Raw genomic sequence first — 24,360 nt, forward strand, 5'->3', positions numbered from 1 at the left:
AAAATTTCCTCATCAGGAATGCCGTTGAGGAATGCACATCGGACGTCCATCTGCTCTATCTCCCAGTCGTTTGCGGCAGCGATACCCGATATGACTCTGAGTGAAGTTAGTCGACCGGTAGGTGCAAAGGTGGCACCATAGTCGATTCCTTCAACTTGTCGAAAACCTCTTACACACAGGCGAGCTTTGTATTTTTGAAGCTCACCGTCAGCGTTGAATTTCCGTTTGAATACCCACACCGTATCAAGTTGGCGAGTACCAACTTTCATCGGGGCCACTACCCAGACCTCATGTCTGGTGATGTTGTCGATTTCTACCTCAACCGCCATGAGCCATTCGTTCCCGTCGAGTCGACGCATTGCTTGAGCGAAAGTCTTAGGGTCTTTGAGGGACGCAGGTTCTCCGATGATGACGAATGCCTTATGAATTGGCGGATAGCCGGCCAAGTTAGCTCGGTGTCTGCGGGAACCCTCAATTATATTGTCGGGATCGATGTCGCTGGAGATGTTCCTCGGAGCCTCGTCGTAGTGCGGAACATATGCATATCCCTTGACGTTGGACTTCAAGACTGGTATCGGTGGTAAGTCGAGTTCTTCAGATGCTGGGGCCGGTTGGGGTGAGTTTTCAGGAATTGGGGACGATTGACTGTCTTCCTCATTACTGATGTCGTTGTCTTGAGAATTTGGGTCGGGATGATTGTCTTGATGATTGTCTTCAGATACGTCTTGAATACGACCATCAGAAGGAATAGCTGGGCTGATGAGATCTAGCATCCACTCGGAGACGTCGCCACGTTGCGGTGAACTACAAAGTGATGGGAACTCAGATGGGAAGAACCGAACGTGATGGGTGATCTTAATCTTATTGGAGTCTGGGACCCACAATTTGTACGATTTGTGACCTTCTGAGTAACCGATCAGGATAGCTTCTTTGCCCGACGGGGAAAATTTGGAGTTCCGCCACTTCTTTTCTTCCAAGAAGACGGCCCTGCACCCGAAGGGATAAAGCCGAGTGAGGTCGGGAGGGTTGCCAGTCCATAGTTCAAAAGGTGACCGCATGCCGATGGAGCTGTCCGGAGACCGATTTTCCAGGTAAACTGAAGTTGTTACAGCTTCCCCCCACCAAGAGAGGTCGAGACCGGAGGTGAGGAGCAGAGCTCTGGTCTTCTCAACGGTGGTCCTATTGCCCCGTTCGGCGAATGGATTTTGTTGGGGAGTGTACGGCGCCGAGGTGAGATGGACTATTCCCCGTTCTTGGAAAAGTGTGGCGAACTTGTGATTGATGAATTCGCCTCCATTGTCCGAAACTACGGATTTTAATTTTCGGCCGGTGTAAGTTTCGGCCTGATTGAGAAAGATGGTGAAGAAGTGGAAGGTGTGGGACTTACTCGGCATCGGGTAGATAAAGCGGAATTTACTGTGTCCGTCTATTATCTTAAGGAAATAGCGATTTCCTCCCCGAGAGGCCGGAGTAATCGGTCCGCACAGGTCCATGTGGATGCAGTCGAGGATGCCGTCGACGGAAGGGAACACGCCAGGGAAGGATTGTTGTGTCATTTTGGATAAGTCACAGTTGTGACATCCGAGCTCTTTGATGTGAAGGTCGGGGTGTGCAGCCTTCAGATAGGGGAGACTGGGGTGACCCAGGGAGTTGTGAAGGACGAGGGCGTCTGACGTGACCGAGTATGCCTTGTTGGTGGCCAGCTCAATGGTGAGGATGTCGTCCCCCGTGTTACCGACGCACATGACTTGGCCGTCCTTCTCGCATTTGAACCTCGTTCCGTTGTCGGTAGGGATGATTGAATACCCCCTCTTAAGGTAGTGGGTTAAAGGAATGAGAGAGTTGGAGAGTTCCGGCACGAAGTAGGCTTTCTCAATGATCATGGGGCCGGCGCTAGTGGAGATAACCGCTCGACCTTCGCCGACTATGGGAATTGTTGATCCATTTGCCACGTACACTACAGAGGAACACGACTTGAATGAGGTGAAGTAGGATCGATGCTTCAAATAATGTCCGGTTGCTCCACTATCGAAGATGATTACGTCCGCAACACCAGAGTTGACACTCAACATAGCTTTCTTGGCTATTCGGGCATTGGCTCTGTCCAGGGCGGCCTGGAAGTAGGCGGCGGCCTTATCTGGATGGACCGCGTGACATTCTTCCTCCGTGTGGGTTGTCTCGGGATTGTGTTTTCCGTCAGCACAACGGAGTCGTACTCGCCGAGACCCGCTTGGCTTACTCGGGATTCCCGATGAGGTGGCAGCTAAGGCAGTCGAGTTAGAAGGAACTTGAGTAGTTGATTCTGCCTCTTGTTGTCTTCGGAGTTCTGCCTCAAGGTCCCTAAGAAAACTAGGGAGCTCTAGAGTGTCGTCGAGGCCCTTTAGACTGTTGAAGCGAAGCGTTCGAAAAGTGGAGAACGAGGTTGGAAGCCGCTTTAGGATGATGAAGACCCAACACGTTTCCAGAGTGGGCTTGTCGAGTTTGTCGTTGGCGACCTCAAGCATCAGATCAAAGGTGTTTCGGAATAGATTTATCGAGTCTTTCATTGTATCTTCAGCAAATCGAATCTCATAGAGACGGTCCCAGACGTTGGCTACGTTTTCGAGGGATTTGGTGGCGTAGTGCTCGTTTATGGCGTCCCACAGGGCTTTAGGTTCAAACGTTCGGTAATTTCGTCCCACAAAACGGTGAGCATTCTCTTCGTTCAGATGTAGTCGAAGAAAAGTGGTGGCCTGCTTCCGTTTCTTGTTGTAATCGGCCTCGGCTTCCAGCTTCTTGGGATCTTCGAAGATGTAATCGTCGAGCATTTGATAACCCAGAGCATTAATCATCTTCAGGCGCCAAGTAGCGAAGTTGGAGTCGTTTAGGGGGTCGGTGACCAGTTTGACAGAGTTTGAGGAGTTGTTGTCTGACATCATGGGAGCGGTGGAAGTGATGGTTGATGGGGGATTTAAAGAGGGAGCAGGGACAGGATTTAGAGCCGCTGCAATGGTGGTGTCCGCGTCTGACTCGGAGTTCGATTCTTGATGCTCAGGGGCTGGGCTTTCTTCGTTGGGATCGGGAGTGAAAGGAAAACGACCGGGAGGATGAAGGGTCGGTTTGGGGTCCTGATTTCCCGCCACGGTGGTGATATGTTTATCTCGTCTTTTCGAATTGTCGCTTGATTGCTATCCTGTTCGTCTCGGTGCTCTTAGTAGGCTGGGCTCATAACCTGTGAAACTCCATAAAATATTATGTGTCCTATGGGAGTTGAACCCATGTCTCTTATATCCATGTCAAGTGTACTAACCACTGTACTAAGGACGCTTGGATATGAATGGCTGCAGGTGGGTGAATGAACATCCACTGGTGTCACATGAAGATCCCTAATTGAGGGTAAGACCTGTAAATGACAGGTCATGAATGAGTGACACCAGCAGGTATGATAAAGCTAAGAGTAGCAGAACCACAACCTGACACTAGACCACATAATGTCTGTGGACCCGTAAGGGTGTTATGTTGTGAAGTAACAGCCGAGATTGAGAATTTAAGGCTTCACTCCGCCTCTTCCACATCTCAAAAACCGGCTGGTCCATACTGAAACGGAGCCTCGACTGGAATAGAAAATGTTACCGAAGGCAAAACCAAAGCAAGTCTCTTCCATTACGGATTGAGTTTGGTCCCCAACAGGTATCAATGTGTATAAGAAGGTTTTCGGAATGAACGATCAAAATATGAAGGCCCACATCGGCAATTTAGCTCTCAAAAAGTACGGTCAACCGGCAAAACCCTTGCAGATCGATGCAGTGGCCAACTTAGTCTCGGGCCGAAACACATTTGTGCTTGCTGGCACAGGATTCGGAAAATCACGGATAGCCGAAATTTATTTCGGCATGATACCTCTGAAGAAGAAATCAGTCATCCTCACCTTGAACCCTTTGGATTCGCTAGGTGACAATCAGGTCTACGAAAAACAGCAGGCTGGATTTACGGCAATAAACTTGAACAAGTTAAACTTCAACAAACAAACTGCCGAGGATATATCTAAAGGTGTCTACCAATTTGTCTTTCTCAGCCCGGAAATCTTCCTGAATAGTAAGCTGTGGGAGGAAGTATACTTCAGCTCGGAATTTCAAAACAGACTTGGATTAGTGGTTGTGGATGAAGCCCACATGATATACATATGGGGCCTTGTTGAGAGTCGACCTGGAAGACATCTAGCTACAATTTTAAGTCGCCTCGAGGACTTTGGGATCTTTCGACCGTCGTATGGGCTCCTTGGCGGCCATCTCCTGTCTCGAAATGACAAGCCGATTTTACTGCTGTTGGCTACATGCCGCCCTATCGCTGTCGAAGCCATCAAAAAGAGCCTCAAACTGGAAGACTCAAACGTTGATATTATACGTGGCGAGCTAACACGACCAGAAATCCGAATTATCCGTGTTCCGATGGAGCACTCTATGATTTCTTGTCATGATCTTGTCAAGGTTTTCCCTTCAGCTAATGATGTCACGAACGAAGAGCTGGTGCCCTCTCTTGTCTACAGCGGCTCACGCAACCGGACCTTAACAGCATTGGATGTTATTAGCATGGCCCGTGAGACTCCTAGCGAATCATCAAATCCAAAAAGTGGTTGCGCTCGACGATATCACTCGTGCACCGGAGATCAAGATAAGCTTGATTGTGTGGAGGATTTCTCGACTGGCAAGTTCCCAATTGTCTCTTGCACAATGGCCCTGGGGTTGGGGCAGAACTGGAAGCGGGTACGGATGGTGGTCCACATGGGGAGGGGTGATCCAGCTTCGATAGTTCAAATGGTTGGACGGTGTGGTCGTGATGGGAGGCCTGGTCTGGCCATTCTGTTTGTTGAGAAGTTCCGTCGGAATGGGAAGAACTCTGTGGCCGATTTCAAAGAGGGTACCACCCAGTCGGACGATGACCGGATGGATGCCCTGGCAATAACGCCTGTTTGCTTGAGAATTGCTTTCTCGATTGACAACTTGTATGTACACATCTTCAAAAATGCTTACCGCAGTATACCGTGTTCATCGGCTCATATCTGATTGTTTATAGGCTAGGATATATTCCCCTCCGAGTCGATGACCCGAATTGTCTGCTTGAAAAGGCACGGGAGGAAAAAGAACAGTTTGAACCCTGCTGCTGTTCAAACTGTGATGGCCCAGCAGCAGTTCGACTCATGGGAAACTTACCCTTTGCAAATATACACAACTTTGATGATCTCTGGAGCAATCAGTACAACAGTTCTCGAGAAGTAGATCCAACGTCAAAGCTCCCAGTCAAGAAATCAATATTCAGAAAGAGGAAGGTTCCTGACGCTGAGCATGGCGCACTGGAGGCTTTCCAGAGGGAACTGGTTGATGAATTTGCCGCACTTTACTACTCGCGGTTCCCCACTTCAGCAACGGTCCAGGCAAGCGACCGCTTTGGCAAGATTGACGCCGAGGCAATTGGGGCTTACTTACATCAAATCAATTCAAAAGAAGAACTACGTATTATAATTGGCGGGGAATTCTTTGACGGGCAGTTGGATTGGTTGATGGAGCGAATCAATATCTACAACGCAGTGATTCGGGATGAAATTCAGACGGGCCAGGCTACCAGGGCTAAGAAGCCAAGGCTGCAAGGAGTAAAAGCTAGTGTTCAAGAGCAAGATCTTGGCCAACCGTCGGTAACAAGACAAGAATCAACATCTACTTCAGCACCAAAGAAGCTAACTAAAAAACAAGCGGAAACCCTAGAGCGGCGGCGTATTTCTTCGGAAAAAACGGCGGCAAGGAAGCTAGAGATGGATATGAAAGAGAAAAGAAAACTTCAGATCGCGGCAATCATGGCGGAGGGGCGAGCAGCAAGCAATACCTTAGGAAGTTACATGTTATCCGATATTTCCCCGTCGTCTTCCGAATCAAGATCCCCATCATGATTATTCATCTCAATTCTTGTGCTCAAGTGTTTCTTGAAGCGGTTGAGCTGAGGATCTTTGCTCCGGATAATAGATTTAAATTTAGACATTCCATCTAGATACGCGTTACGGTTCTTGTCTATTTTTTTCCCTTTTTTCTTTGGAAATTGATCCAAAATGTCTCAATTGTTGGCCATCAATATTAACATCTCAACGGATCTCTCGGTGAGGTGATTTTCCCGAGACTGATAAATGACCTTTGAGCCGCATTCAATATTCAGGGAGTGCAACATCTCTTGAAGCTGGTAGAAATGCAAGATCAGTTAGATTATCTATTATAATAGTTTTGATAAATAGTTTGCCAGCGTACAATGAGGATATTGGGCAAGAAGATTTCCTGCAGGCGTTCTATCTGAGTGCCAATCCCACTCTTATTGTGGAAATATTTCAGCCTGTAGTTCTGGATTTCTAACCAGAAATCCTTGGGCACAAAATGATTGGGGCGACCGGTGGGAGTGACGAGGAGGTTGTGGCGAAGATACTTGCTTAGAGACCGGTTCAGGCCCCCAGTGAGAAGCATTACTGCTCGCGGTAGGTGCGTCGAGTAGTTTCTTATTTTGCTGATGGACTGAGACATCACACACCATTTCTTCCAAACAATCATTAACCTCCCAACATTGCCTGCCTTCATAGATCTCTTGGCCTCCACCACAGACGAGAAATCATGTAGCTGGATCAGCATGTTGTGGAGTTTGTGACACTCTCGGGCATCAGCATCTTTGCGTGCTTGGGCTGAGCAATATCAATCGTAGCACTGATTGACAACTGCATTCCATTGGTCGGTTGGGATGACCGGTCGATCGGAACCTAATTGTTTGCGTTCGGTCTTCATGATCACACTATGTGTCCGAATGTAAGTACATACGATTTTGAATGTTAGAAACTACATCAGACAAACAATCAGGAGCAGTCATGTGGTACAAACCGTAAGCAATAATACAGCATGGACTCAAAGACTTTTTCCATCTGATTAATCATCAAGGTGAAGTCTTTCTTTTGAATGGCTTTCTCGGCGGGGAAACCCAAGGCCTGCAAATATTGCCAGGCCCCACAGTCCTTCGAGTCACTCACATTCCCAAAGTGATGCGCAAATATTCCAGTGGCAATGTTCCATAGGGTATGTGATGCCCCTAACTGGAAGTAAACATTGTTCAGTTGGTCCTGAGGATACGCACTAGGTGACCTTTGAGATTTCAGACAGTTGAAGTTCTGGACGGTTCCGAGGTCGCCATCCATTGGCTGAAGGCGGCTAAAGAAATCTTCAACAGAAAGGCCGGACTGGCCAATGATCAACTTAAAGACTTGCCCCACGCCCTCGGCTGAGTTGTCTGATGCATTCATCAGCTTGAGCATGTGGAGTGTTGGTTTTTTGGGTTCAATCTGCTCGAGTACCGGCGGGCACATTGGGATCGCAGTCGCTCGATCTTTAGGGACTGCAAGGTACTCAAATAAAACCTTTGCAATCTGCGATTTCCAAACCATGGCGTCGGCTTGATCCTCCGCGGGCGTTGGCAAGAAAATGCGAGGTTCAATGGGCATGGACTTGACCATGTCAATTGAAGCTTGGAAGCTCTGCAAGGTCAAGTCTGACTGATCAAGCGACAAGAGAAATTCGCGATGTGGCACATGCACATAACCCCAGGTCCCTCTAAATGTGTGAGACCTGTGGCCGACCAACGGTTCATGGACCTGTTGTTCCATGTCAATGTTGTCGATGCATATAGTCGGCGCAATCGGTACAGATTTGTTGAGGCTCATGGCGACTTTGAGGTCAGCTGCGGCCTGTCTTGCAAGGGAACTCATAGCCGACAAGGCTGACCGTCGGGAAGCACTCAATCCCACGTGATTGAGGTACTCCTGCACTCGTTCCGAAATCCCACAAGCCATGAGCCTCACCGCATTGTTGAGCTGCAATGAGTTGCACCGGCGGTTGACAGCAAATGCCATCATCGAGCATACTGTCAGGACAATCTAAATGGGAGATGTCAGATTGAGGAAGGATGTAGCTGAGGGTGACCAAATCCAAAATTGCTCACCCTACGGAAGCGCATAGTGGCAGCATCATGTCTGTTGGGGTTTGGCTTGTATCCAACAATATCAGGAACATGAGTGGCATCTGAGGAATCGTCGGGGTTGACACTGGCGGCGTTGGGACCTGTGCCATCAGGCGGAGCGACCTCTTCTTCCTCATTACCCCGGTGATTTTGTCGGTTCGGTGCAGGATGCATCCCCATCAAAACATTTGTCAGGAACGGCATGTTGGTCATGAGTGTTGCATCTTGACGGTCGCGGGCTTCAGAAGAGAAGAAATCTGCTTCAACTGTTGTCGAGCTTTGGAACGACCCTTGAGGATAGGCTCCTCTGGGAGGCTCCTCGTGACGAAGAATTTCAATTGCCTGGATTCAAGGATATATTCATAAATGCAGCCAAACTTGATTAATAACCAGCGATAAACATGAGCATACCTCGCCTTGGATGAATTCCTTCCAAGCCTCCCTGCCTGTAGGAGATCTTTCCATGAACACTCCCAGCTCCTGAAGAAATCCCATTGTGGACTCAATTCCTGTTGGTTGAGCCCAATATCGGCGCAGATAAGCCAATTGAGGATTTGGCGAAGTGAGGTAGTGAAGCATAAACTGCTTCAGGGTCATTTTGTGGGGTAGGTTGCGGAGTACCTCACAGACATCAATTACCTTTTGGTCTGGGGTGATTTGTGGTTCCATTGTTTTAATAAATGCAATCGGGGTAGAAGGTAAGTATCTAACAACTGCACTCGGGATGATTGGATGCGGACTGTTGCGCCAACGGTTTGGGTAACTACTTTATACTGTTATGACTGGTTATGTGCACCTACGCACGCAGATAAGCGGATATGTTATAACATGTTTCATACAGGAATGGAATTTTCCCGGTATGCAAGCTACTGGAAGATGTGTCACACTAGTTCAATATATGCATTTGTACAGCTCAAGGAGCCCTGAAAATCCATAAGTTTGAAGGGTCATGGAGCGTGAATGGTTTGACTTCTATGGGTGTGTGTAGCGGGAAAAGATGGGGAAGGGTGAGACGAGTCTCCTGGTCCAAAGGGCATTGGTGGGGCCCTTTGGGAACACGGTCTAAATTGAAAAGGCACAAAATCCCCACCAAAAAAATTTGGAAGATGGGAATCTCTCAGCCCAGTTTGGGGACATTAGTCCCAAGTCCCTCCTTCGGAGGTCGCGCTTCGCGCGAGGGCGCTTCGCGCCAGCCCAGGCTGTACCAGGGCCCTCTGAAGGGGGGACTTGTGTTAAGTTAGGGAGTACCCGACCCGCACTCCATGGAAATTGGAGTGCACAGACATGCACACCAAGTAATGTGGTGTGCAGAGACTTGCACACCTTTTTGGTGTGCGCGGGGTAATTTTTTGGTGTGCAAAAAGGCAGACCCTTATTTTAAGCTGTGCGGTGACCACCAATGTTCCTATTTCAAGTCTTTTCTGAATAGTTTTTGGACAGACTCATTCACCAAATTCTGTAATCCAGGCTCCAGGCCCAGCAGAGTGCAGAACTTGTTGGGAATAAGATGTCAGAACTTCTTCCAGAATTTCTGCAACTTATTGGGATGTTTACAATAGACAAGACAAAATTTCTAAATAGCTATCACTGCAACATACGGAGCCTAAATCCTCAGCATGAAAGTAGGCTTGTCATATTGAAGCCTCAATCCATGAGTGTTTTGTGGGATTTAAATTAATTAAAAGCCTATAAAACAGGCAGTCTCACTTGGATAAAAGTGACTAGCTTCCTCCTCTGAAACCCTCTATGGTGGTGTGTTAGTCTTCAATGTCCCACAGTCACATCTTCCCCTGTTTGATCATTTCTGACAGTTGTGTGCCATGTGCATATGTACATGAGTTTAATTGTCATTGTGACTTCCTTTGCATGTTGTGGATCTTCTTCATGGTCTTCGACATTTGGTGTTTTGAAGTGCTCCTGTTGGATAGCCAGGATCTTGCGTTTTTTTTGTAGCAAACCTTGGTTTTGGGTAACCCTCTTCAATCGATGAATTGTGGTTTGTTTTGGTGCTGTGCAGAGGAGTACCTAAACACACTCACAGACTCACAGTGGCTCACAGTTCTGAATTCCCATCTTTGCGTCAATCCGGAGCTTCTTCAGTCTCATCGTGGTTTCGAAGCTTCAAATCGCTATGGAAGCCATCAAAGTCCCAAAGGTTTGTCCGTCTTGCTCGATTCATGTGATTCCTTTCCTCTTTGCCAGGCCCCTATCGCTCCGATCGTTGACCTTACTTTTTTGTTCTCCTCTAGGTCGAGAATGTTCGTCTTGCCAAACTTTCGCACCAGTTCAGGTCATCACCTCTTTCTTCTAGCGCTACCCACAACTCCAACGATTCACCTGGTCTCAAGGGATCGCTCTTAATCACCCCCCATCACTTGATATGGACTCATGACCTGAATCCGGACCCTGAAAGCAACCAAGCGAATGCTGGGCCTAGCCAGTCTAACGAGGCCAGCATTGGTAGTTCTCACAAAGCCGAAGATGTCTGGGTGCGCCCAGGAGTAGAATGAGCAAGGTGACCAACAAATGCTGACGTACCTGGCATCTGGTTCGCATCGTATTGCCCTTTCCCCGTCAGATCGCTCACAGCTTGCTCACAGCCGTTGAACATCTCCCCCGCCATCGACAACCGACCCTTCTGATCCGATTGGTCACCTTTGTATTTTATACTCTTTCGTTCTCGTCTCCCAGTGAGCTGGATGACGTCTGGGATTCCCTCAAAGCCTTGATCTCAAACCGAAAACCTGGCGAAAAGGAGCAATTGTATGCCTTCGTCCAAGGTGCCGCCGCCAAATCCAGTACATCATCTACAGACCCCCCGTCGAATTTACCAGGATGGGATTCTTATGACCCACATGCGGAATTCTCCCGGATGAAAGTGATTGGCGAATCCTCAAAATCCTCTGGAAATAATGCCTGGCGGTTAACGACAATTAACAAGAATTTTGACGTGCGCCTCATTCATTTCTGATCTCGTTCGTCATCTCTTGGGTAGAAACGGTGTTCCTTCCTGGAATCTTACCAACCTGGGAATGAAGCCACAAACAACAAAACAATGACCCCTCACAATCTTTCCTAGTTTTGCTCAACATATCCGCCTGTGTTGTTAACCCCATCGAAAATCAGTGACACGACCCTAACCTACGCCGTCAAATATCGTAGTAAGGGAAGACTTCCTATTGGGACCTACGTGCATTGGGCTAATGGCGTAAGTTTCTTTTTTCATCTCAACGTTGAGCTACATGAACAAAAAGGTTTACATTCAAACCTCCCTGGAGTAGTCCTCAATTACTCGCTCTAGCCAACCAATGGTCGGGTTTAAAAACGCTCGCTCCATACAGGACGAAAAACTCATCGAGGCCATTTTCCACTCCCATTCACTTCACACGGGTCCAGTGGCCATGGGGGATCAACCGTCTCAGCAGGTCGTTTATGGCGCTACCTCTTCTAATCTGATCATCGATGCCCGACCAACAACGAACGCCATGGCGAATACTGTTAAGGGAGCTGGAACCGAAAATATGGAGTATTATAAAGGATGTCGCAAGGCCTACCTAGGAATCGATAATATTCACGTGATGCGCGATTCCCTCGCTAAAGTTGTATCGGCCATTCACGAGTCACTCGTGACCGGAACTCCTGTATCCTTGGACTCGCTCAAACGAAGTGGATGGCTAAAACACATTGGGGCAATTCTAGAAGGCACCAGTCTCATCACACGGACAGTCCATGTTTACAATTCGCATGTGCTCATTCATTGCTCTGACGGATGGGATCGGACATCGCAACTTTCAGCTCTTTCGCAAGTCTGTCTAGATCCGTACTACCGAACTTTCAAAGGCTTTGCAGTTCTGGTTGAAAAAGACTGGCTCAGCTTTGGCCATAAATTTTCTGATAGAAGTGGAATCGTCATTTCTGGGCGTGAAAGAGTAAGTTTCGGAGACTCGCCCAATCATTCCAACTATTCTTCAAACGTCACACGCGAAGATCCCGACGAGAGTATCTCGGGGAGTGGAGCTTGGGTGACTTCGATACAGAAACAACTGAACTTCGGTCACTCCGTTGGTTATTCGCATGCATACAAAGAGACTTCACCCGTCTTTCATCAATTTCTCGACTGTGTTTATCAACTCCAATGTCAATATCCAAAACGATTTGAGTTTAACTCATGTTACCTCGAACGACTTCATCAAGAGCTTCATGCTGGAAATTATGGGACGTTTCTCTTCGATTGCGAGAAGGAAAGGATCGAAGCCAAAGCTTCACATTTGACACGTTCTGTATGGGAGTTATTCCTCCCCCCAAACGATATTTCGAAATATAAAAACCTGCAATACGATCCATTGCTAGACGACCCAAGCAACAGATTAAACACGGATCAAGGCGTTCTTTACCCCGAGGTCAAAGATGTGATCTTCTGGTGGGAGGCCTTCGGCTGTCCGAACGAAGAAATGAATCCGCCAAAAGTTCCAGATCCTTGTCCAAATGCGGATTTTACCCATGTCCAGCCTGTGTCCTCACAGACCGACGAAATCACGGAATCTTCTGAAAATCTGGAAAAATTGACATTTGAAAAGGTTTCAAGCCCGAGCCCTCGTCCCCCTCGAGTATCGGATGGTCTACCAGATCTATCTACCCCAAAAACACTACCCAGAGACTTGACATCAGGTTCCTTAGTTTCTAGCTCGAGCGTAAATGATGCTTCAACAAGTTCTCACCTGTCGAGCAGCTACTCGGACACACAGTTTTCAACCAGCCCGAACCCTGCCGCCGATCAATTTCAAAACGCCTTCCAACAAGCCAAGATCATGGGGTGGAGCACATGGGACCGCTTGAAGAAGGGCTACGAAGAAGTCGCAAGGGGTTCGGTGTCCACTACTTCCCCACGTACCTACCACCACCAATCGCCCTCCAGATCACCGGCTCACAGTGCGAGTGCCAACAATCGACTCTCACTCTCACCTCAGAATCAACAATATGCACTCAATTCTGAGCTCAATCCGTGGTCTGCACCCGACCCTCGTCCGTTATCATCATCTCTGAAATCTTCACCAACTCCTACTCGATCACCGAATCAACAACATAATCACGGAGCCCTCTCATTGCCTATCAATGACCCCTGGCAAGCGACAACTGAAGATGAGCCCAGGTCAATCTTGTCGACCCTTGCGCCTCGCTCCCACAGTCCCAGACATCCTCCCGTCTCGCATGACAATATCGACAACCTACTGAGCACAAATCCTGGGAAAGATCCCAACAATAACAAAACCCCACTCAGCTTCAAAAGCTCGTCCACCCATTCTCAAGAGACTAGCTGCAGGGTTCAACAAGCAGATATCGACCCTCTGGGCGTCGGCTTTACTTGACTTGGATGTTTCCTTCTACCCAGTGCATGTATGGTATAGGATACTTATTTTGTCAGTTATATATGGTCATTGATGGCTATCCAGATCAAACCTCTTTATTATCCTGCCCCAATCTTCTCATCGACTCCCTACATCATCCATCTTGCTGATTTCACCTCAAATGAATATTCATTTTTCTCCTTCCAATGGTTGTTGTTTTCTAGTTTTCAATCTTTACTCTTTCTTTTTGTTGTGACATGTTACTTTGTATTGTTAACCTTTTGACAAAGATGAAAGAAAAACACAATTGCTGCTTGTTGTTTGCATTGAACTTGAACCATGGGACATCAAACCTGATCCGGCTTATTTGCCTGTTGATCCTATTAGCTGTGACTTGTGATGCTTTTGGGCCATTCTAAGTTAGAAAGGCGTGTAGCATATATGCATGCCTCTAAAATGCCAATTCACTCCCAGAGTCTGGGTTTGACAATTGATCATGTCAAGGATTATAAGAATATTGGAGGACTTCCTGTTGATTCTACAGCTTTAGCAGAACCAGATTCAGTGGAGGACTTCCTGTCAGCATTTAGAGAGCTCTAGATGCCTCTCTAATTCCTAAATTAAGACACCTACCAAAACCACAAACAGCACACATGAGAGCAACAAACTACAGGCTTAGGAAAGAAATTTCCTTTATGCTGAAAATTCAGAGTTTGGTTGTGTAAATTGAGATCTGGGAGGCTCCCAGACTTGACAGGAAGTCCTCCAGTATGTGAAAACCTGGATTTGCTGGTGGTGACAGGCCACAGGTCCCCTGGAGGTCTGGTTTGGCAGGCCTAAATCTGGATCTGCATGTACTGCACAACCAACATGAATTCCTCCATTCTTAGTTGAGAATAACAGCCATGTGGATTGTGTGTGTCATTCATTGGGATCCCTAAAGCAGGCCATACATCAAGGTACACCCTATGTCACAAAAAACAGAAGGTACAAATCTCCAAGCATTTGCAACAACTGTGAAAAAACACAAAGCTGAGCCAAAATGAGTAAACACTTTCATTCATCCCAGTTCATGAAAATTGGAGCAAGCCAATTCTAGTCTTACAGTTTTGCAGAGGCACCACACAGGTTGCAATGCTGGGAGCTGGTTGCAATGCTGGGAACTAGTTGCAATTCTGGGAACTGGTTGCAATGTTGGGAACTGGTTGCAATTCTGGGAACTGGTTGCATTGCTGGGAACTGGTTGTAATGCTGGGAACTGGACGCAATGCTGGGAACTGTTTGATGGAATACTGGGCTCACTGTTTTTTCAAATTGTATCATGTTGCAACTTTGATGTGTCTTTTTCCTCATCAAAGACCTTAGACATGAGGATATATCACAATCTGTTGAAGAAAGAGAAATGAAAACATCTGTCATCAAAAAGCTTTTGAAGAGACAAAAAAACATCCAATATTTCTGCATAAATACAATCAATTGTTAAGAATGCTTTAGAACTGGTTTGAGGTTTCCTTTGACAAGCCAATTATTGAGCCCTTATGAGTGTAAGTCCAAATGTCCCAGTTCAGTTTCCCCTTCATAATGCAACACCCATTTCCTGCGGAAAAAAATGATGAGTTAATTGCAGCAAGAAAGGTTCAAAGTGGATGAAGGAAAGATGAAAAGATTATGCTCACTTTGGACTAGACCACCATTTCAAAGGTAGTTCCTCACAAGACTGCGTATGGACCTGAAGTATAGCCTTGAAAGCCTTTGCAACAGTGGAACCCTCATCAAAATCAAGGAGTGCAGCAAAGTATAGAGAAGGACTTATTCATTTTTGGAAGGTACATGTTTGCATGCACGTGTTTAGACAAGATTAGCCCAAGCTGTTATGGTTCATTGATAAATTTTGTTTCAATATGAATAAAGCAGAATTTTTTTTTGCTTACGCTACCCCTGCCTTGAAAGATTCATCTTCCTTCATTGTGACAATAAGCTCTGACGCGTGGACTGCCAAAGTTGAGACACATGGGACAGTGTAACTGTCCTGGGTGGTAGATTGAGTATGGGTGAGTGTTGCCGTGGCATACTGGTTGAACACACCAGGGGAGATATGTTCCCACTCCCCAGGGAGTGCCAGAGCTGAATTTTATGTGAGTTTTGGTCGGATGTGAGCCTGATGTGGATTAGTAACTCATCCCCAAAATAGTAAATTGGATGGGGAAGTTAGTGAAAAGTCAGTCACAATTGATTTGGAAGTCAACACAATGTTGTGTAGAATTCTTTTGTTTTCTATGTACAACTGTAGGAAGAAATATGATGAAATGATATTTCACCAAAGTCCAACTCATCAATTGCTCCTGTTTACTGATTTTTAAGGATAGCAAAGCAAAATTCCCATTCTCAAAAGTAATTCCTCCAAAAAAATGGGTTTCTTGTAATTCACATTATATGCCCTGATGTACAAAATTAAACTAAAAGTCAACTTGGTATTATTGGGTTTAGATTTTTGGAATGTGGTAATGTTGCAGTCATTGAAATTGAAACCCATTTTATTGGAAATGCGGGAATTAATTTGAATTTGGCTGATAAAAATGACAAAAAGCTGTTTTAATAGGGTGAAAGTCTGAGTTAAGTCAAGGTTGGATTGCGGTGCCAATTCACTTTGGCCATATATCCTGTCCTCTTCACAAAAATGATCTAGTGAATTTTGTATTTTTTTGCTTTTCAAAATTCACATGTGCACATGCAAGTTAACCTTTTTGCACTTTGCTAATAGTCACCCTGATGTACGCGCGTACATTGAGGTGGAAATATCACAGGATGGGCCTTTCACAGCCACATGAAAAGTAAAAAAATTGTTTTGAGACACCAATTGTCCCCCTGATGTACGCGAGTACATGAGGGGGAAAAAATCACAGGCTGGGCCTTTCACATCTCCATGGAAAGGACACACTGGTCATGGAGCCAAGAAAGGACTATATTCTGGATGAGTTCTGGATGAATTATAGATGAGTCCTGGATGATTTTTTGGCAAGTTATAGTTTATTTCAGGATGATTTCCAACTGATTTCCACGCTGACTTCCAGTCTTGTTCATACCTATTCAATATTGCTTTACCAAAGGCCTCCAGCACAGTTATGGAAAAAAGTTACGGTAAGGCACTCCCTGGGGAGTGGGAACATATCTCCCCTGGTGACAGATACCTTACAAGGAATACTGAGTCCCAAAGATAGCATTTGTTGGTCAAAAGGATACATTTGCGTCAGAGTAAAGTTGAATTCACATGTGATAAGGAAGGGCCTACCTGGCTTGCTCCCATCTGGATCCCAATTGAGTTCCCCCGCATTGTAATAACTGGGGTTCTGTTTCCAGTCTCATGAATCTTTCCTTCTAGCGGGTAGATGGCCTAGATACATGAAGGACAAAAAGGTTTTAAAGTCAAATTTGGCATGGATTAGTGATCAAAATCATTGAACAAGCCAAATTTGCAACACCGCCACAATCAGGATGTGTCTGAAAGAGGAGAAGTAGTAGTAAGGTGTTACCTGGATGACCGGTGCTCTGGAGTCTGTACCATCCATTTTCCCCAGGTCCCTCTAACTCTAAACCTATTTTGAGGAACTTGAATCTTGATTTTGGATGGCATGGATTAACAACAAGATGAAATACTGATTTCAAAATACCCAGGCATACATGAGGAATGGTGTCATAGAGTGATGGTCCAAGGATGGGCAGTTATCCAGATGAAAATCTGGCTGAAACTGACTGTAAAAAGCTGTAGAGATGTGCAATAGAGTTTTTATTGTATGTTTGTGTTGCTTGATAGTCCTCCTAACATATATTCATTGTACTTACATATTGGCTCACTGGCTGCTTTTTAATCATTAAATCTAGGGCAAAAATTCAGTTATTTGTAACTATTTGGTTGGATAACTAATTTTAGGTTTCTGTTCAGGGATAATTTTTTACAGAGGTAAAGCCTGTGTCTCCAAAGTTGAAAAAATGATTCATTATAACCACATAAAGCTTTGTTTTATTTGAATTGCCAATAAACAAAGATATAGGCCACCAAAATCTAACTTACAAATGAAATTAATGGATAACTCGATAATGTAACTGCCCACCCTCTCAGTCAGTGATTGGGGTGAGAAATGACTTAATCTCAAACGTAATCTGAAGTGTGAAGAGGAAAAACACCTATTAAGCAACTACAAAATTGAGTCAAATTTGAGACCTCAGGGTACAAACAGTGCGTCTTGGTTATCAAAAGTCTATGATAAAACCAATGTTTGTGCCCAAAAGAAATAGTACGACAATCAGTGTAAGATTCATGAAAGTATCTTAAATTCTAACCTGTTTTTAGACACATTGATATCTCCAATCAAGTGAGGGTGATCTGGGTCCAAGCGTGACCTCTTCTGCAATATATAAAAAGCATCTGCATCATCACGCGGGAAAAGATGAGGAAACTTCTCCTCTACCGCTTCTCTCAGCTCCCACGAAAGTGATACTGGGAAGGTGTCCATTTGACTTCGAATGACATCAGCAGATGATCCTCTTCTTCTGTTGCTTGATATACAAGTATTCCAGCTCTTCGGGATATCATTGGTGGAGTAAGACCTGTTTCTGGCTCCTGATTGAATAATATGACGCCGAAGATGATGTCCTATAAAACCTCGTCCTCTGATTTCGACACTTGCTACCTGCGATGGTACTTGTTTTCCTTGATCTAGACTGTAAGCTGAAGCTTGAGCTCCGATATCATGTCAGGACTGTTACGGCAAAAACCTGAGATAGGCATGATGGATAGTTGGAAAATGCAGTTTATAAAAGGAACTCACGATGTTTACCGTGGTATAGCGTAGGCACTTAAAATTCAAACGTCTCCAGCTCTGGATTGATGGCACCTTCATTAGCAGATGCTTGAAGGGCGTCTTCGGTTTCTGGAATGTACAATGTTTCAGAGACGATACCAGAGTGATCAGCCATCTCCAATAACATTGAATGTTCATCATCGGCAATAAGTGATGAGGAATTCATGTCAACCGTGTCATAAGAAACCGGGGAAATAATTCGATGAGCACTGGTTGTACTTCACGCGAGTGATAATCGGGGAACTAACCCTACACTGTGCAGTATGCTTTGTATATTTAAGTACGGCCAAAATTGTATCCGATGCCCATCACCACCACCGCTTATTTTCGTATGTTCCCTCCAACATAATTTTCATTTTCCTTGCCTCAGCTCACCATTCACCTACACCTGCTTTGCAAAACATTGGGTTGGCTAGGTACACAAGCTTTTCCCTCTGGCTTGAAAAACACCAAACAATAAAAAAACAAAAGGTATATAAAAGCATTGTAGCCCGCCTTCAGATCCTTTCAGGTACAAGTCTGGCCATATTTATCATACTCTGTAAAATAGGAATAGGGCGAGAAGCTGCTTAAAACTTAAAGCCACTCTGGAGGAGGGCCAGCCTCCAGGGAGGGCCGGGTCTCGACTCTCGAGTCTGGTCGCGCTTCGGGGTCGCGGCGCCGGGGACCCCCGCAGATGTTGGTTTAGACCCGAAAAGCGCAGGGAAATCTAGCTTTTGGGTCTGCCTCTATGTACACTTTTAGATCTGGGAGGTGATGTCGACGACTCGGTTGCACAGCACAGCCCAGGAAAGCACCCTCAAAGACTACCAAGTTCCATATTTCCTACGTCAAAGATCATAAACAACCGGTTTGGGACAAACTTTGTAGGTTTCATTGGTTGTCGCTCTGTCCTCGGCCCCGCCACATTTCGAACTCTCCACGGCGACGGTGACCTTTCGGCCGAGTAGATTAAGTTAGGACGTGGAACAACCACGTTCGTTTGATCTTGAGGTATGTACGTCTTCTGTCCACGACTCCACAGCATCCACATATGTGCTGTGCAACATATCATTAGCTGAGGATGCTTGTTTGGATCAATCGAAACAGGCCCAGGAGTATAAACATTCGTACGGCCTTAGAGTGAAGATGTCAGCGAGATCAACACAGACGTGAGTCGGATGGAAACATGTATGCTCCAGCAATATAACGACCCAAATCTTGATGCTCTAGACTTAAACCGCTTGCTGGTCGTTGGATTCATCATCCAGTTCAGCCGGCACCACAGATGGGATCCATGGCTCGCCCTCGATAGACTTCACCCATGAATCCACCACTTTGTACGAGCCCGAGGCGGACCGACGCGTGCACCAGCAGCAGCCAGATACGGAGCACGAGAGCTACGCGGCTCGTCTGAAGGCGCCCGACAAATCTCAGGAACTGCTGGCCTACCTCGTCTTCTTCATCCTTGGCTCCTCTTTCCTCCTCCCATGGAACTCGATGCTCGTTTCGACCACCTACTTTGGTTCCCGTCTGGCCGGTCATCGGTTCCAGTTCAACTACATGAATTGGATTACCGTCGTCTTCACTATCGCCAACGTCGTCTTCATCTCTCGTGCCACCTCTACACAGCAAAATAACGTATGTCTGTCCAGTCCAGTGTGATCTCCAGTCAACCGCTTCATTTTCTAGTCTGCTAAATTTGTAACGGGCCAACCGATTTTAGAAAAACCCCACGATTCGTATAACCATGTCTCTGTTGCTCATCACCTCTCTCTCCATCATCCTCTTGATTTCGACCCGATACATAGTATTCGATCCGAGTTGGTTTTTCGGATTTTTAATAGCTGTGACGCTTGCTGAAGCGTTAGGGTCCTCGTATCTACAAACAAGCGTCATCGGACTCTCGGCATGGTTTGGATCAACTTATCTGCAGGCCATCCTATCCGGACAAGGTGCAATTGGAGTGCTAGTCAGCATGGTCCAATTATTGGTGAATATCAAGGAACTCGATTCCGGTCCATCAAACCCTGGCGACACGGCAGGACATATCCGACAGAGCTCGTATACGTTTTATGGGCTATGTACCGGATTCTCTATCCTTGCGTTGCTCTGTTTTCTGGTATTGCTCAAACTACCGATTTACAAACTGGCCATCGAACGAAAACATTCAGCAAGAAATTCACACCAAGACTCAAGACGTGAAGATTCAGTTGAACAACCCTTACTATCCCCATCAGTCGATCTACTATCCGAAAGTTTCACTCCACTTCCAACAGGTCCCGACCTCTTAGTGGTCGAACGAAAGATCAGGCTGCTCGGCTTCAGTATCTTTTATAACTTTTTCATCACCCTGGCCGTTTTTCCCTCCATTACGGGGTTCATCCTCTCATCTAATGACCCGGACCGCGCGCATATCGGCGCTTTAGCAATCACATCGAACAGCTCTCGATTCTTGAACAACTGGTACAAGCCGACGATCTTCATTCCTCTCCATTTTGTGATCTTCAATCTGGGAGATTGGACTGGTAGAGTGCTGCCTCAACTCTTTGCCGGATTCTCGCAGCGATTGGTCAAGAAGAAAACTGCCTTGTATACGTTGAGCGCGATGCGGACGGTGTTTATTCCTCTGTTCTTGGTCTGTAATGTCGATTATAGCTCGATTATACTCTTGAGGAGTGATCTAAGTTGGTTTAATTTCCCAAGTTGATAATGCCAAACATATCCAGGTCATCCTGACCCTACGAGCAACACTAATTCCTGACTGTTCTCTTATATAGTTTACTTGCTCATATTGACTTGCTTCTCAATCTCCAACGGATACCTATCCGCACTCATCATGACTGCTGGGGTTCTCGAACCTACCTTAAAACCCAACGAAGTTGACGTAAGTTTTCACTATGTGCCCCTATGTGCCTTAACCAACCTCTCCTGGGAAGATGGGAGGAGATGGTGGCGCGATAGCTTAAGCTGATGTCCCAATTCAACACTTCTGCATTCTGATGTTCATTTAGGTGGCCGCAACATGTTTATCATTTTATCTCACCTCAGGGCTGGCAGCTGGTAGCTTGATCAGTTTTGGCGTCAAGGCAATTGTATTTATTCTGTAATCTTGTATCATTGATTGCTTATATCTATGTACTAGAAAAGAGCATTCATCAAGCTAGGAACATTTATGTACCATCAGTTCCAGTTTTTTTTTTTTTTTTACTGAATATCCATGATACCCAACAAAATATTTGTAGTGGATGACTTCCTGTTAACATTTAGACATCTCTAGATCCTCTAAATCCTAAATTGAGATACCTGCCAAAACAGCAACCACTGCACATGGAAGCAATTAACTTCAGGCTTAGCATAACATTTTGCTTTATAATGCAAATTAAGAGTTAGGGTGTGTAAATTGAGATCTGGGAGGCTCCCAAACTCAATGGAGGTCATCCCGTGTATACCTAATTTTGTTCTAAACTAGTTTCTTAATTGCTGGTTTTGCTTTGCTATTCCTGCAACCTTCTAATTCTTTGAACTATGTGGTTTACAACCTACATGTTGATGTATGTCCCCAGTGGTTATTTTATCTCAACACCTCACTTTGTATGTGTTCACCTGTTCAATCCTTCTCATAACCCTTAAAGGAGATAACTTTCCTGAAGTGCAGCCGCCAAGAAAGGCGGACCGGGTGCCCATTGGTGTGGAAAGCTGTTGTGACTCAGTGAGAGGTTGAAAATGCCTTAACTGAACAGGGCTACTGGATTCAGCATGTGTTTTAGACTGTCTAGGTGGATTGTTTGGGTGGCACTGGTCAGCTGTGGATGTGGGGGTTGCTCATGCTAAAGGCACTTGCTTACATATTTTGATGCTCTCCTTCATACTTAGTTTTCAAAACTGTGTCATGTAACTTTACTGAGTGCTACAAGTACCTACTCAAAGCTTTTTTTGTGACATATTTGTACAATAATAGGGGGATTCAAAGTTGGCCATGTGGCATGCATTACTTGCATGTACTTTTTCAAGTTGTTGTTCAAGGATTTTCTTGAACACCAACATTCAAAAAAACATTCAAGCAGGTTTGAGGGGTGTAGTAAAATGTGACTTGTATGAAATTTTGCAACTCAGTGTCCAAGAATGAACTTCAACAACAACTTGCAAAAGTGCATGCAAGTCATGCCTGGCCAAATTTGAAACTCCCTAATGTGTTGCACACAACATTATAATCCAACCAAACTTTGGTTGTGCCTGGCCATGAGCCTCATGTAAGACAAATTATCATGTATTTATCTCTCCACAGGTTTCATCTTGCTGTCAAAATATGAAAGTGGGGATTGGTTCTACTACAGGTCTCCTTCTTGCTATTATTATTTTCAAAATTGTGTGCCATATAGCTCTACTACCAGTGGGAATGTTACATGTGCAGTACCTTCTCAAAGTTGGGTAATCTTTGGTTGCAGATTGGTACAGTAATATATTGCTTATCCTTTTTTTTGCCTGGCCACAAGCCCCATTTTCAATTTACATCATATTTCCATAGTTTCAGTGAATCTTTGATTTTGCCTAGCATCTTGAATTCTTAGATAGCAGAATCTCCTGTTTCATACTGATTTGAAAAAAAAACCACCATATATTCAAACATAATTTTGATCTTTCTGTACTGAATCAGATCCTACTTCATCACCCAATTAGACCTCACCATGAAGATCATATCAGTTTTTCAAAACACAGGATTTTTGATGTGGCTTCTTGGGCAAACAATTCAATGCATGGAATCAGCAGGTGAATAAATTTGATTAACCTCTATAGAGATGGCATTTTTGCACCCGCTGGTGGGTACCCACCAACTTCCACGGGTAAGGGGTGTTCCATTTTACTAAAAATTCAAAGAATTAGCTCCACACAAGCTATGAGGACCTGCAAGGGCACACAGATAGCTTCTGAAAGGCGGTGGGTACCAGACAGCAGGTGTAAAAGTGTGATCTCTAAGCCAATATTCCTCTTTACACTGATGTTGTTTTATACAACCATTTCATTTTTCAGAATTTCACAGCTCTATTGATGCTCCTAAGGTACTTACAACATTTTATGACAGCATCAAGAATATGAGTTGATTAAATGGTGGGAATACGCCACCTGAAATCTTGGAAGAAGGAAAACATTTTGAACATGATTCTAGTGATCTTGATCCAATCAAAAAGTATTACAAGGAAGAAAACATGGATTCTGGGGGAATAAGTAACAGTTTTTTAACAAATTTAAGTAGTAAAGCTACAGCTACCGTCTTACATACCTCTGAACAAGAGCAGAGAAGTGCAGAATTCTTGGGACCTATAATTAAGTTTTCCAAACAATCCAGTGTAATTAAAATTGGTAAGCTAAATGTTTCAATTACGGGAATATTTAAACGGGTTTACTGCGCGCACGGAGGGAAACTCCTGAACAAAATTTGAAATGATTGTTTTTTTTTCCCCCAAAAAAACCACATTTTGAATAATACATCAACTCCAAACTGAAAAATGTCTATTTTGAAGATGAAGTGAGCTCAATGGTAGATGACTATAATGAAATCTACAGAAGCCTAAAGATATGGAAACTTGATTTCAATTCAAAAAAGACTGGATATTCTGGGGACAAATCAGTTAACTGGATACATGGAAAAGAAATACTAGAGAATTACAAGGCTTTGGTGAAATTCCTTGATTTGATTTCACCACAGAAGCTGGCCTCACAAACCAGTTACTTAGGTGAAAGCAATTACCAAAATTCTGTCAAGGAAAATTTGATGGCCAGCAGGAATGGTGTTTACAAAACCCTCCTCAAAACTAAAACTTACAAATCCATGGTAAAACCAAAAAAATCACATTGTCAATTGAAGATTACTGAAAGTGGAATTCAGGATTTCTTGGCTAGTTATCTGAAATTCTTATTGAAATTGGAAACAGTTTATCTTCCTATGGTAACAAATATTGATTTCACACATGAGGAAAACATGAGAGACTTTACACTGAGTAAGATTATAGTTCAAGTAATTGACTACATGCTCAAGTACAAACTGATCAAAGACCAGGATTTCAATAATCACTTTGATGATGAAGAAACACTAGATATATATGCAATAACTATGGTAATAAACTACATAATCAAAAATGGGACTCATTATCTTACTAAAGGCT

At 44.9% G+C, this 24,360-nt stretch overlaps 4 protein-coding genes across 4 annotated transcripts; 3 read left to right on the forward strand and 1 right to left on the reverse strand.

Moving 5' to 3' along the window:
• Positions 1-7,944: 7,944 nt before the first annotated feature.
• PtA15_18A447 (uncharacterized protein) lies at positions 7,945-8,610 on the reverse strand (the record flags this gene model as incomplete). The annotated part of the gene is made up of 2 exons (XM_053164985.1): positions 7,945-8,355; positions 8,425-8,610. 2 exons carry the CDS (start codon positions 8,608-8,610, stop codon positions 7,945-7,947), a joined length of 597 nt encoding a protein of 198 aa, XP_053028941.1.
• Positions 8,611-10,144: 1,534 nt separating this feature from the next.
• On the forward strand, positions 10,145-10,984 carry PtA15_18A448 (uncharacterized protein; the record flags this gene model as incomplete). Its single annotated transcript, XM_053164986.1, has 3 exons — positions 10,145-10,168; positions 10,263-10,502; positions 10,592-10,984. 3 exons carry the CDS (start codon positions 10,145-10,147, stop codon positions 10,982-10,984), a joined length of 657 nt encoding a protein of 218 aa, XP_053028942.1.
• Positions 10,985-11,414: 430 nt separating this feature from the next.
• On the forward strand, positions 11,415-13,379 carry PtA15_18A449 (uncharacterized protein; the record flags this gene model as incomplete). Its single annotated transcript, XM_053164987.1, has 1 exon — positions 11,415-13,379. One exon carries the CDS (start codon positions 11,415-11,417, stop codon positions 13,377-13,379), a length of 1,965 nt encoding a protein of 654 aa, XP_053028943.1.
• Positions 13,380-19,345: 5,966 nt separating this feature from the next.
• PtA15_18A450 (uncharacterized protein) lies at positions 19,346-21,306 on the forward strand (the record flags this gene model as incomplete). Its single annotated transcript, XM_053164989.1, has 5 exons — positions 19,346-19,368; positions 19,468-19,837; positions 19,923-20,883; positions 20,977-21,083; positions 21,211-21,306. 5 exons carry the CDS (start codon positions 19,346-19,348, stop codon positions 21,304-21,306), a joined length of 1,557 nt encoding a protein of 518 aa, XP_053028944.1.
• Positions 21,307-24,360: the final 3,054 nt, after the last annotated feature.

Source organism: Puccinia triticina, chromosome 18A (genome assembly GCF_026914185.1).
Source record: "Puccinia triticina chromosome 18A, complete sequence".
Taxonomy (NCBI): Eukaryota; Fungi; Basidiomycota; class Pucciniomycetes; order Pucciniales; family Pucciniaceae; genus Puccinia; species Puccinia triticina.